The 14,959-nt window shown below is 36.5% G+C and overlaps 1 protein-coding gene across 2 annotated transcripts in view; it reads left to right on the top strand.

Moving 5' to 3' along the window:
* Positions 1–14,959, top strand: part of LOC141580330 (pancreatic alpha-amylase) — a 27,258-nt gene extending 12,299 nt beyond the window's left edge. The window contains exons 2-11 of one of the 2 annotated variants that reach the window (XM_074381329.1): positions 6,309–6,522; positions 6,868–7,014; positions 8,212–8,409; positions 8,859–9,089; positions 9,768–9,901; positions 10,761–10,883; positions 10,978–11,077; positions 13,056–13,174; positions 13,286–13,411; positions 14,737–14,959. In XM_074381329.1, coding sequence (XP_074237430.1) covers positions 6,355–6,522; positions 6,868–7,014; positions 8,212–8,409; positions 8,859–9,089; positions 9,768–9,901; positions 10,761–10,883; positions 10,978–11,077; positions 13,056–13,174; positions 13,286–13,411; positions 14,737–14,926 — 1,536 coding nt within the window. In that variant the 5' untranslated portion in view covers positions 6,309–6,354 and the 3' untranslated portion in view covers positions 14,927–14,959. Of the gene's footprint in view, positions 1–6,307; positions 6,523–6,867; positions 7,015–8,211; positions 8,410–8,858; positions 9,090–9,767; positions 9,902–10,760; positions 10,884–10,977; positions 11,078–13,055; positions 13,175–13,285; positions 13,412–14,736 lie in introns of those variants that run through there. The other variant, XM_074381330.1, reaches the window with a different exon arrangement.

Raw genomic sequence — 14,959 nt, 5'->3', positions numbered from 1 at the left:
CCAGGGATGCAAGGCTGTTTCAACATAAGCAAATCTATAAAGATAATTCATCATATAAACTGAACCAAAGACAAAAACTACGTGATTACCTCAATAGATGCAGAGAAGGCCTTCAACAAAATTCTGGAGCCCTTTATGCTGGCTTCTGCTGGCTTTTGCATTTGTTTGATCTTCCTCCTTTGGTTCTTTCAATCGTGATGTTAGGGTGTTGATTTTATATCTTTCCTCCCTTCTCTAATGGGCATTTATTGCTATAAATTTCCCTCTAGGCACTGCTTTAAATGTGTCCCAGACATTTAAAAAATGTTCCTGGTACATTGTGTCTTCATTCTCATTGGTTTCAAAGATCATCTTTATGTCTGCATTTATTTCATTATTCATCCAGTTGTCATTCAGGGGCAGGTTGTTTAGTTTCCACGTAGTTGTGCAGTTTTGAGTGAGTTTCTTTATCTTGAGTACTAATTTGATTGCACCATGGTCTGAGAGACTGTTTGTTATAATTTCCATTCTTTTGCATTTGCTGAGGAGTATTCTACTTCCAATTTTGTGCTCAATTTTAGTATAAGTGCGGTGGGATGCTGAGGTGAATGTATATTCTGTGGTTTTGGGGTGCCGAGATCTGTAGATGTCTATAGGTCCACTTGGTCCAGATCTGAGTTCAAGTCCTATATATCCTAGTTAATTTTCTGTCTCATTTATCTGTCTAATATTGACAGTGGAGTGTTAAAGTCTCCCACTATTATTGTATGGGAGTTTAAGTCTCTTTGTAGGTCATTAAGAACTTGTGTTATGTTTCTGGGTGATCCTGTACTGGGTACATATATATTTAGGATAGTGAGCTGTTCTTGCTGTATTAATCCCTTTGCCATTGTGTAATGCCCTTCTTTGTCTTTTTTTTTTTTCTTTGTTAGTTTAAAGTTTGTTTTATCAGAGACAAGGATTACAACCCCTGCTTTTTTCGTGCTCTCCATTTGCTTGGTAAATCTTCCTCCATCCGTTTTTTTTGACCCTGCATATGTCTTTGCATGAGATGGGTCTCCTGAATATAGCACACCAATGGGTCTTGACTTTTTATCCAATTTGCCAGTCTGTGTCTTTTGATTGGGGCATTTAGCCCATTTACATTTAAGGTTAATATTGCTATGTGTGAATTTGATCTTGTCATTTTGATGCTAGCTGGTTGTTTTGCCTGTCAGTTGATGCAGTTTCTTCATAGTGTCGATGGTCTTTATAGTTTGGTATGCTTTGGCAGTGGCTGGTACTGGTCATTTCTTTCCATGTTTACTACTTCCTTCAGGAGTTCTTGTAAGGCAGGCCTGGTGGTGACAAAATCTCTTAGCCATTGCTTGTCTGTAAAGAATTTTATTTCTCCTTTGCTTATAAAGCTTAGTTTGGCTGGATATGAAATTTTGGGTTGAAACTTCTTTTCTTTTAGGATGTTGAATATTGGTCCTACTCTCTTCTGGCTTGTAAGGTTTCTGCAGAGAGATCTAATGTGTGTTGGGCTTCCATTTGTGGGTAACCCAATCTTTCTCTCTGGGTGACTTTAGCATTTTTTCCTTCATTTCAACCCTGGTGAATCTGAGGATTATGTGCCTTGGGGTTACTCTTCTCCAGGAATACCTTTGTGGTGTTCTCTGCATTTCCTGTATTTGAATGTTGGCCTGCCTTGCTGGGTTGAGGAAGTTCTCCTGGATAATATCCTGAAGAGTGTTCTCTGTTTGGTTTTGTTCTCCCCGTCACTTTCAGGTACACCTATCAAACGTAGGTTTGGTCTTTTCACATAATCCCATATTTCTTGGAGGTTTTTTTCATTTCTTTTCACTCTTCTTTCTCTTATCTTGCCTTATTGCATTATTTCATTGAATTATTCTTCAATCTCTGATATTCTTTCTTCTGCTTGCTCGATTCAGCTATTGAAACTTGTGTATGCTTCAAGAAGTTTTCATGCTGTGTTTTTCAGCTCCATCATGTCATTTATGTTCTTCTCCACTCTGGTTATTCTTGTTGGCATTTCATCTAACCTTTTCTCAGGGTTCTTACTTTCCTTGCAATGGCTTAGAAAATGCCTGTAGTCCCAGCTACTCAGGAGTCTGAGGCAGGAGAATTGCTTGAACTCAAGAGGCAGAGGCTGTGGTGAGCCGGGATTGCACCATTGCACTCCAGCCTGGGTAACAAGAGTGAAACTCCATCTAAAAAAAAAAAAAAAAAAAAAAAAAAGAAGAGAAAATACCACTTTAGCTCAGACAAGTTTTTTTACCCAGCTTCTGAAGCCTTCTTCTGTCAATTCATCAAGCTCATTCTCCATCCAGTTTTGCTCCCTTGCTGGTGAGGGATTGTGATACCCTGGAGGAGAAGAGATGGTTTGGCTTTTGGTGATTTAAGGCTTTTTGTGCTGGTTTCTTCCCATCTTCCTGGATTTATCTAGCTTTGATCTTCAAAGTTGGTGACTGTTGGGTGGGGTTTCTGAGTGGACCTCCTTTCTGTTGATGTTGAAGCTGCTTCTTTCTGTTTGTTAGTTTTCCTTCGAACAGTCAGGCCCCTCTGCTGCAGGTCTGCTGGAGTTTGCTTGAGGTGCACTTCAGACCCTGCTTGCCTAGGAATCACCCACAAGGGCTGCAGAATAGTAAAGATTGCTGCTTCTTTCTTCCTCTGGTAGTTTCATCCCAAAACAGTACCTGCCAGATGACAGCCAGAGCTCTCCTGTATAATGTGTATGTGTATCTCAGTTAGGATAAATGGTAGGGGGGTGGGTCATGCAGTCACTTGAGGAGGCAGCCTGTCTCTTAAGGGAGCTCAAGCACTGTGCTGGGGGATCAGTTACTCCCTTCAGGGATGCTGGGCAGGAACATTTAAGTCTGCTGAAGTGGAACACACAACTGCCTGTTTTCCTAGGCGCTCTGTCCCAGGAAGGTAGGGACTTTGTAAGTCCCTGATGGGCTGCCGTGTTTTTTTTTCCCATTTTGGGCAACAAAACCGTTTTTATTCAAGTTTTGTCAATTTAGGATCTGACATATTTTGGACAGAGATAAATCAAAGTATAAAAAGATCAAAAGAGGCTGTATTAAAATGACAAAGGAGAATAAATTCAAATTCTGTAAAACATGTGACACGTTAATTACAAATGTCATATTTCCATTTCAGCAAATCCCAAAAGACTCCCCCTTCTAAGCAATTTTGTCTTATTGTACTTTAGGTTCTGGGGTACAAATGTAGATCATGCAGGATTGTGGCATAGTTATAAACGTAGCAATGTGATTTGCTGCCTCCATCCCCCCGTCACCTATCTCTGGCATTTCTCTCTTTGTTATCCCTCCTCAACCTCCCTATCCCCTGCTGCCCCATTCCCTAGTACCCCCCAACAGAACCCAGTGTGTGATGTTGCCCTCCATGTGTTCATGTCTTCTCATTGTTCAATACTCACCTATGAGTGAGAAAATGTGGTGTTTGCTTCTCTGATCTTGTGTCAATTTCCTGAGAAAGATGATTTACAGATTCATCCATGCCCCTGCAAAGGACACAAACTCATCATTTTTTATAGCTGTATAGTATTCCAAGATGTATATTTTCTTTGTCCAGTCTGTCATTGATGGACATTTTGGTAGGTTCCAGGTCTTTGCTCTTGTAAACAGTGCCACAATGAACATACCTATGCATGGGTCTTTATAATATAATGATTGCTGTGTTTTTTTTCTTTTGTGAGATGCCCTGCCCATCAAGAAGGGAATCTACTTGACAGTCTGCCTGCAGAGGCCATGATGAGCTGCAGTTCTGGGCTCCACCCAGCTGCTGTGTAAACTTCCGGGGGGCTTTGTTTACACAGGCAATGTTGAAATTGCTACTGGAACCCCAGCGGTGGCAGGTGCCCCTCACCCCACCAAGCTCCAATGTGCCAGGTGGGGCTCAGGCTGCTGTAATGGCTGCAGGAGTTTTAAGCCAGCCATTGGATTTTAGCTTGGCATTGTAGGCATCAGAGGGAGTTTCCTGGTCTGTGGGTTGTTTAGACAGTCAGAAAAGCACAGTATCTGAGCTGGAATGCAGAAAAAGTCCCTAATGGCTTTTCTTGGCTGGGAGAATGAGTTCTCCAGCCCCTTGCACCTCAGGGGTGAGGCAGTGCCCCACCCTGCTTTAGCTTGCCCACTTTGGGCTATTCCCACTGTAAGCAGTCCCAATGAGGTGAACCTGGTACCTCAGTTGGAAATGCAGCAGTCACTCATCTTCTGGCTTGTTCTCACGGGGATCTGCAGACTGCAGCTGTTCCTATTTGGCCACCTTGGCAGAAGTCCTATAAAGTCTTCTAACATCTACCTCTTTCCACTCTTATCCTGCTATAATCTGGTTTCTTCCCAGAGGCAAGGGTGATTTTTTTTAAAGCCTATTAGCCTTTCAGTTCCCTTTCTTACAGCCTTAACAGCTCTCTCTTTATTCAGGTTCTACAAAGCTCTACGTGATCTGGCCTACCTCTCTGACCTCATCTCATTTTATCACACACTTTATCACATGTGCTCTAGCCACTGACTGTTTTTTTTTTTTTTTTTTTCTTTTAGCATGTCTTATGTATTAACTTTTTCTTTTCTTGGGACATTACTCTTGCTCTTTCCACTATCTAAATATTTCCTTCTTTGATCTCTAAATGACTGGACACTTCTAATCCTTCATATCACATCATAAATTCACTCTTTTAAGGGATCTCTTCCATTACTATACAGTCTACAATACCTGCCAGCAATGGTATTCTCCATTGTATTATTTTATATAAAAAATAAAGTTTATAAAAATAATAAAGTTTTTATGGCTGTCTGAAATTATTTTTATCATCACTGTTAGTACTGTTGCTAATACTGTTATTTACAAGTATATTTTCTTTTCTTTCCACTAGAATGTAAGATCTCTGAGAACAGGAACTTGTCTTTTTCATTGTCTCCTGAAAATCACCTACAGTGCTTGGCAAAAAACAGACACACACTTAACACCTGTTGAATGAATGGATGAAGTTTTTCCCACCGGTATTATTACTACTCCTTTCACAGCATTTCACTAACATTACATTAAGAAGGAAAGATATGCAAATTTATTTATTTATAATAGAATGATTATAATAGAATCATTTTTAAAATCTTAGTACAGAAACATAAAAAACCAAATATTTGAATTAAGGATGATAAACAGAGCTGATTTTAAAAATGGAAATATTACATAACACCTCTGTTTTAAATGGAAACATAACAAACATTTGAAAATAGACAGTTAAAGCAATATTTTGAAAATTCAGTTGGTATCAATTGTGATTTTCCATTAGTGAAGGATATCAGAAATAAAATAATATCCTTATTTATGTTATTTAATTAAGATTTATATATATATACACACACACAAACATATATATATATATATATATATATATGGACTATATATATATACACACAGAGAGAGAGAGTATTTTACATATATGGATTATATATATATATATATATATATATATATATATATACACACACACTGTAATATATAAATATATTAGTTTGTTCTCATGCTGCTATAAAAGAGTGACCAAGACTGGGTAAAATACAAAGGAAAGAGATTTAATCAACGCACAGTTCCACATGGCTGGGGAAGGCTCAGGAAACTTACAAACCTGGTGGAAGGGGAAGGAAATGCATCTTTCTTCACTTGATGGCAGGAAGGAGATATTCTGACCCAAAACTCAAAGGCCCCTTATACAACCATCAGATCTTGTGGGAACTCACTCACTGTCATGAAAACAGCAACGTGGGATAACTGCCCCCGGGATTCAATTTTTGTTACCTTCCACCAGGTCCCTCCAGGAACACATGGGGATTACGGGAGCTACATTCAAGATGAGTTTTTGGAGGGGACATAGCCAAACCACACACACACACACACACACACACACACACACACACGCACACACACACGCACGAGTCTATATATGTCTATACACACACATAAATAAGGACTATATAGGTGTGCGTGTGTGCGTGTGTGTGCGTGTGTGTATACAGGTCTTATGTAAATATATACACTGTCCTTATGTATGTACTATACGTGTGTGTGTGTGTGTGTGTATGTGTATACCCACTACCAGAGGTTTGTAAATGTTAATATTTTATGAATAAGAAAAAAAGGTTAATTTTTAAAGGTCATTTAGATTATTTCCGTGAGAGACTTTTTAATGTTCTTCACCTGTTAAAATTTTTATTGGTGATCCTTTTCAGATTATGACCAAACGGTTTGTCCTCAAGCATTAGGCATGCTAATATTTACTTAGTAAAATGTGTTTCTTACAGGAATATAAATAGTCTCTAGAAAGGACACGGGCAACTTCAAGGCAAAATGAAGTTCTTTCTGTTGCTCTTATCCATCGGGTTGTGCTGGGCTCAGTATTCCCCAAATACACAACAAGGACGGACATCTATTGTTCATCTGTTTGAATGGCGATGGGTTGATATTGCTCTTGAATGTGAGCGATACTTAGCTCCCAATGGATTTGGAGGGGTTCAGGTGGGTATTATTCCTATTATAAATTGCAGAATTTGCTGTGTTGTATTAAACAGTGTTCTGATCTTACCTGTGAACCTGGGGCAAGATTGTACCTCACATGTTAAGTATTCTAAGTAAAACAGTTTTCCGAGGAAAAAACAATGTAGTATTGTTGGCAACTTTGTATTTTCTTTCTGAGACATTCTTTTCTCCAACAAGAATCCTCTAATGTGCTGTTAATATTTTCAAGAGGCAGTTGCATACAAAGATTCAGGAATTTTTTTTAATTATTGATTAGTTTCTAGAACATTCAACGATATAATGTAAGACACAATTTGGTACTTATTAAGACTGTTTAATTTGTAGGTCTCTCCACCAAATGAAAATCTTGTAGTTCACAACCCTTCAAGACCTTGGTGGGAAAGATACCAACCAATTAGCTATAAATTATGCACAAGATCTGGAAATGAAGATGAATTTAGAAACATGGTGACTAGATGTAACAATGTTGGGGTAAGTGAATTCTAGTTTCTTTCAAAAATGGCAGATGGGAAAATGATTTCTCTCTCCTGTTTCTCGCTCCTTTGGAGCAGAAGGTTTTCCATAGTTTCAATTTTTTATTTTACTTGATACTTTATAACTCAAAATTAACTTTTGCCTTACGTTCAACTTTTGTAAGTATTTGTGTATGTGCTGTCTGTCTACTAAAGAATTAAGTTAAAGTTTAAATCAGAATTTTTACTTATAAAGCAAAACATCAAATTTCAACCGTTATAGCTATCCATATTTGCTGGAAATACTTTTCTGGTCAGTAATTAAAAATTCCAGTTACCATATTTGCTATCCCTTTTAGATGACTTATGTCTCCATCCAAAATTCTTGAGTTTTTCATGATGAATAGCTAGTTTCTCTATTTCATGAGGAGCAAAACTGAAGACTACTGTCTACCTTATTTGTCTTCAAATGCTAAGTACAGGGTACAGGATTTCCCGTTCTGTTGATTACGGGTTCACTCTAATGATAGTTTATTTTGCTGTGCAGAGTTCTTAAGTTTAATTAGATCTCAATTGTCTATATGGATTTTGTTGCTAATGCTTTTGGCGTTTCAGTCATGAAGTCCTAGCCTATGCCTATGTCCTGAATGGTATTGCCTAGGTTTTCTTCTAGGGTTTTTATGGTGTTAGGTCTTAGGCTTAAATCTTTAATCTGGGTGGAGTTAATTTTTTATAAGATGTAAGGAAGGGGCCCAGTTTAACAATCCTTCACGATCTGCACATTTGCCACAGAACATAAAGTATAATAAAAGAGAGAGAGAGAGAGAGAGAGAGAGAGAGAGAGTGAGAGAGAGACAGAGAGTACAGGCTTTCTCCTGGTGACCAACTGAAGTTTCCAAAACAGTAATCTTTCCAGTCTCAACTGAGTTTTGTCTCCCTGAAAAGGGCTTTTTGCATTTCCTCTTATTGATGGTAGTTTCAGGATCTCTCAATTTATCATTCCTATAAATATTTGCTCGAGTATCTAGAATGGATGTAGGTGTTTAGTTCACATAACTTTCCTTTCACCTTTGACTTTTGGACTTGCAGGGAAATAGTTATAAGACATAAGGAAATATTTTGGAGTTTTATTAACTCACTGTAAACTTTAATCAAAAATGCTTTAAATTTCTACCTCTCTGTTAAGTGACACTGAAGTAGAAACTTTGTTTTCCAGGTTCGTATTTATGTGGATGCTGTAATTAATCATATGTGTGGTAATGGTGCCGGTGCAGGAACAAGCAGTACTTGTGGAAGTTACTTCAACACTGGAAATAGGGATTTCCCAGCAGTCCCATATTCGGGATGGGATTTTAACGACGGTAAATGTAAAACTGGAAGTGGAGATATTGAGAACTATAATGATGCTAATCAGGTAATTTTTTAAGATAGTGATCTGATTAAGAGTGATATATGCCTTTTGTTATAGACATGCAGCTATTTGAACTCTCTTTTAAATACTATTACAGATCTCTTAGGGACACAGGTTAACAGGTTTGACTACTTTAAGAGACTCAAATCCATGTTTTAAAATTGTTAACTATTGACTCAAGATTGTTTAATCAATATACACTTACCCACCTTTATAAAGCTCCCAGTCAATTAAAAAGCTCATCAACTTTATTTCCTAAATTCTCTGTTTCTACTACACAATATTTCAAAGATAAATCCACAGTAAGCTGTTAACATCCTCAGTGCCCGGTGCAAAGATGTCACTACAAAATATCTATTGATGGATAACTGAATCAATGAATAACCAAATGTATTCTCAGGTAAAAAAAATGATGTTTTGTGAATCAATGACAACATTTTTTGTCTCAACAGGTCAGAGATTGTCGTCTGGATGGTCTTCTGGATCTTGCACTGGAGAAAGATTATGTGCGTTCCAAGATTGCTGAATATATGAACCATCTTATTGACATTGGTGTTGCTGGTTTCAGACTTGATGCTTCCAAGCACATGTGGCCTGGAGACATAAAGGCAGTTTTGGATAAACTGCATAATCTAAACACTAACTGGTTCCCTGAAGGAAGTAAACCTTTCATTTACCAGGAGGTACATCTATATATATATGCATAAAAATGTCATCTTATTCGTTAGAAAAGCAATGGCAGATTCCCTTAAAAATGCAATTTCTGTAGGATAAAGACTGAGTCATTTATATAAAACAGTGTTCTCTAACCTCTTCTTCGGATACAGCATATCTAATTCTTTATCACAACAGGTTTTATGGAGGTATACAGAATGTAGGAGAATGATAATAGTTATATCTTTTTTTTCTTTGGAAAATGAAAAGTTAATATTTATCAAGAAATGTCAGTCAGATAGTAAATGTTGTGTTAGTCTGAGCTGTTCCTATTATTAACATTGAGGTACAGGACCAAAAATTAGGTAAGTATTCTCACAGGACAACAGGTAATGTTGACATCATATTTCTTTCAATATTGTAGTGTATACTTCATCAAAAAATAAAGAATAGAAGAATATTACCTGTTGAGATAATAAGAATAAGAAAACCATTTTGAGCATTTCATTTCAGAAATAGGACTGGGAGTGGTGGCTCATGCATGCAATCTCAGCACTTGGGGAAGCTGTGGCAGGAGGATTGCTTGAGGCCAGGAAAAAAAAAAAAAGACCACCAAAACTAATAATAAGTAGTATATAATATTACCGTATTGGTTAAAATACTAAAAGACCTTATGAAAATTGTTATTTTTCCTAAATTTCTACTAGGTAATTGATCTGGGTGGTGAGCCAATTACAAGCAGCCAGTACCTTGGAAATGGCCGGGTGACAGAATTCAAGTATGGTGCAAAACTCGGCACAGTGATTCGCAAGTGGGATGGAGAGAAGATGTGTTACTTAAAGTAAATAAATACAACTTTTTCCCTCAATTATTTCATAGATCTATTGGTCATAGTACCCCGGTGTGAGTTATTTTCTGGAACTTTCTTATTCAGACAACTATCAAGGAGTCAGTTTTTAAAATAGAAGTGTTCGAGTGCCCCCGAACCCTATTCAATCATCTTTTGTATTCAGAGTGTCTGTCACAGGACAGTATGCCTAAGAACCCTAAACAATCCCTGGGGATTTTCCTAAGTATGAGATGAATATACTAGATTTGACTGATGTTTGCATATAATCTTTTAAAGCCAGGTTATTATTAAAATGATCCCATCATTTGTAAAGTATGTACAATGTGTCCACACTGTAGAACTTACATATATTAATTAAAGCACTAAAACATTTATATTATAACAATATATTATTGAAGCCTTATTTTAATCTAGTTTGACATTCTTTATAATGTGATATGGATATTGATTCTTCTGGAGTACCTCTAAATTAGAATATGCTGAAACCTCCAAAAGGAAACTTTTTAAACAGTAATCTTATATCTGTTATATGAATAGAATTCAAGGATTACATACATGCATATACAAATATGGGCTGTATATGTAGATTACTCACTTGTGTTTGTGTATGGTTTGTGTGCACATATACACGTGTGTGTGTGCATATATGTGTGTGTTTGTGTGTGTGATTGTGTGTCTGTGTATGTATATATATATATATATATTTGTGTGTGTGTGTGTATCTGATAGAATAACCATTTAATTAGAGAGTTTAATCTTCAGATGCCATGCAGAAAGAGATGCATGGTTACGTTACTCTAAAGCTATTGTGAAATAATACATAACTGCATATATTATTTTTCAAAAATAGGAACTGGGGAGAAGGTTGGGGTTTCATGCCTTCTGACAGAGCACTTGTCTTTGTGGATAACCATGACAATCAACGAGGACATGGGGCTGGAGGAGCTTCCATTCTTACCTTCTGGGACGCTAGGTAGAAAACAAAGTGCTCTATTTTGTAAATACATCTTTTAATGATGGTAGAAATATTCTATGATTCTATGGTAATATAATTATGTAACTTTCAGGCTGTATAAAATGGCAGTTGGATTTATGCTTGCTCATCCTTATGGATTTACACGAGTGATGTCAAGCTACCGTTGGGCAAGACATTTTGAAAATGGAAGAGTAAGTATGGAGTTATTCAAAATATCACGTTTTCAAGAAAAAGGAGGAAATTTTGCTCTAACTTTTGGTGACCACTATTAATTCTATATGTAGTCAACAAATATTTATTAAATGTAAACCTGATACAGGATTCTGATTTTAGTAATGCCAATTATATTAAAATAGCAAAATTTATATTCTCTGTTGTCAGAGTATGCAAGCTGTTTGAGAAATATGACAAACTTCCGCCTAGCATGCAGGAAAAAAAAAACATACACACACACACTTAAAAATAAGAACAAGATACAGGAAATAAAATATAGACTTGTAACACGTACCCACCTTGGGATTGATATGAGGATGATACATGTCAACACTTCTAGAGAACTTAAAAAGCAATATAAATATTTGTTAAATACTTTTTTTAAAGTTATATGGAATACAAAGAAGTGATTCAGCTGAGCTGAGTTAAATAGGAAAAGTATCTTATAAGAGGAAGCAAATTATATATATTAAAGAATAGCAATTTATAGAGTATTCTAAGAAAGGTAAGAATGAGAAAAATATTTGAGAGTATGGTATACACACTAATCTGATGAGTAGTTTCAGAAAGGAGCAGAGAAATAAGAGTGTAAAGATATCTGGAAATCTAGTAGAAGGTTTTCCTTGAAACTAAAGGGTTCAGAAACAGCATCATACAGAAACTTCACACTTAAAGCAGAAATTCCTCACTCCTATGAGGCACACCGATATCTCTCTGGCTTCTTCTAGATGCCTTTCAGTTTGAGAAGTCCACTACTTTGTATAGCAACTCATTCTATTGTTAAACAGCTTTAATATTTAGAAGGTGTTCCATTATATTGAGCCAACCTCTTATGATTTCTATTAATTGGTCTTAGTTCTGATGTTAGGAGTCAGAGACTCTTTTTATTTTTCTATTACTATAACATTTTCACTTTGCTAGGACAACTGCATGCTAAAATCTCTTAGTTTTGTTTGTTTTTCACCATATGACATGATTCCAGGGTCAACACTGATAACCTTCCTACGGTTATTCAGGTTTTTATTAAATTAATTTTTTTAGCAGTACCAATAAAAAAACATATTAAAAGTCTTGCCAATTTTATTTAAAATATTCGGAAGTATTGTTTTGTACATTTATCTAAAAAGAAGTATGAAGGACTCTAAAATTTATTTAGCACGTCATCACATTCAAGGCATTTTCACATTCGTTATTTAATTTTTATAGCAGAAAAGCAATATTCCCATTTCACAAATGAGGAAACCAAGACACAGAGAAATTGTGTATATTGACTAAGTTTTCTTAGCTACTAGTAATGGAGCCTATGTTTTAATACTGCTGTTTCCAATACTAATACCTGCCCCGTTTCAATGACATCGCATGGTTTACCATGATGTTAAGAAAGCCTTGCAGGTCAGGTGCAGTGGCTTACACCTGTAATCCCAGCACTTTGAGAGGCCAGGTGAGACCATCACCTGACCTAAGGAGTTCAAGACAAACTAGACAAGCTAGCAAGACTTCATCTCTACTGAAAATAAAAGTTAAAAAATGAAGAAGAAGAAGAAGAAATAGCTGCCTGTGGTTGTGGCTCACCAACACTCCCCGCTACTTGGGAGGCTGAGATGGGAGGGTCTCTTGAGCCTGGGAGAACAAGGCTGCAATGAGATGTCATTGTGCCACTGTACTCCAGCCTGGGTGACAGAGCAAAGAGGCCTTTGCAGTTCTTTGGAATGAAAGGGAGAGGATAAAAATGTGCTACCTTTGCTTGAAATATAGCAACAGAGAACCAGAGGATACAGAGATGACAAAGACCTGGCAGAGTGCTGTAAAAATTAATGGAGGCATTGCATTCTAGATCAAGTCACTGACTACAGAGACACAAAATGCAGGATAAATTGAGTTTGCCGTGAAGGAGAAGAAAGAGGGAAATACATGAATATAAAAATTTGGCTTTCCTCTCCCCCCTCACCAATTAAGGATGTTAATGATTGGATTGGGCCACCAAATAATAATGGAGTAATTAAAGAAGTTACTATTAATCCAGACACTACCTGTGGCAATGACTGGGTCTGTGAACATCGGTGGCGCCAAATAAGGTGAGAATATTTTTTTAGACATCTCCTCTGCTAGTAAACTTTCTTTACCATTTTATTGACAATAGTTGAAGTTTAAGAATGTGAATGTCTTATATGTTACTGTGTTTCTAGGAACATGGTTCTCTTCCGCAATGTAGTGGATGGCCAGCCTTTCACAAACTGGTGGGATAATGGCAGCAACCAAGTGGCTTTTGGGAGAGGAAACAGAGGATTCATTGTTTTCAACAATGATGACTGGTAAGTAAATATTGATTAAAAATAAGGTTTTGTACCTGTATGTTCTTGGTTTATTTTTTTTTTCTGTTGATTTCCTTTTATTGTATCTGAAAAATCATTTAGTCAGTGGAGCAAGAAGACATAGAGATCAAAATGGGCAGAAGTCAAAGGATGATGGCTCTTACTTCTTTGTTCTCCTATTTTCATAAAGTCTTTCTGTTGTCATCAGAGTCCTTTCTGTGCACCCTTACAGCACCGTATGCCTTTACAGAATGCACATATATGTGCTCACCTACACGTGCCACAAAATACACAAAGTAGTTAATATACAGATTGTGCAATCATTAAAAGAACATGTCTTGTAGTCCTGCTTTTTTAATCATGGAAAAATGCTGCCTCGGTACTGAAATATCTTTATTTCTAACTCTTTTATTCAACAACTACTCTACCTAGTTTTGTGGTATATTTTATTCACTTCTCTATTTCCTTGTGACAAATAATATTTTTAAAGCATATGTATGAACAACATGTATCTTGTGGTTAATGATTTGCCTCAGGAGATTTGAGTTTTAGTTCTGAAACTTCTCATTGTTGACCTTTCATCTGTGGCCTTATATCTTTTGTCTGTCGGATAAATGATTCCCTAACCTATGGCTCAGAAAACCTCCTTGCAAGCAGTTGAAATGTCTCTGTCAAAGACCAACTGATACTCATAGATAGCCCATCCTGGTCTATATTACATTTCACTGATGAAAGATAAATACTTACATAAACATATAAGTCAAGTCGATCTCTGTCTTGCCAAAAAGACCCATGTCTAGTTCTTTAATTTCTTTCCTTTGAGGATGAAAATACCAAAATAAATTTATGTGAAAAAGCTTTATATTTCAAACTATCACTTCTTCATAGAAATGCTAGGTTGCTTGTATGTACACCACAAATTCTTTGTAACCTCATGGGAAAGAAAGAGATTAAAAAAGAAATATCCTTTGTATTTTAAAAAGTAATCGTATTAAGTTTGGTTGAGCACAAATTTGATTTTACCAAGGTAGCACTTTTATCAAAGTGTGATAATTCCTGCCAATCTTCAATGATATTCTTCAACTTTGATTTTTTGGCAATACTTTCTCTACTGATCAGGGAATTGCTAGGTTTTCCGTATGGTTACTTTTGGTCCTGGGTAAGCTATTTGCATCTACTAGAGAGGCATATGGGTTTTCTTTTTAATGAGACCTTGACTGCCTAGAGTTCTACAGCATAAAATTATGTTGTTTACTCATGTTAGAGACAGTCTGTATTCTTGCTTTTTGTTGTATTGAAGTTAAATCTTAAATTCTGTTTTATAGGTCACTTTCTTTAACTTTGCAAACTGGTCTTCCTGCTGGCACATACTGTGATGTCATTTCTGGAGATAAAATTAATGGCAATTGTACAGGCATTAAAATCTACGTTTCTGGTGATGGCAAGGCTCATTTTTCTATTAGTAACTCTGCTGAAGATCCATTTGTTGCAATTCATGTTGAATCTAAATTATAAAACTTAAATTAAAAGTATATATGCAAAACATTA

This window comes from Saimiri boliviensis, chromosome 11, assembly GCF_048565385.1.
Source record: "Saimiri boliviensis isolate mSaiBol1 chromosome 11, mSaiBol1.pri, whole genome shotgun sequence".
In the NCBI taxonomy this organism is placed as follows: Eukaryota; Metazoa; Chordata; class Mammalia; order Primates; family Cebidae; genus Saimiri; species Saimiri boliviensis.
Note: the sequence above shows the minus strand (reverse complement) of the source record. Positions and strands in the feature narration are given on the sequence as shown.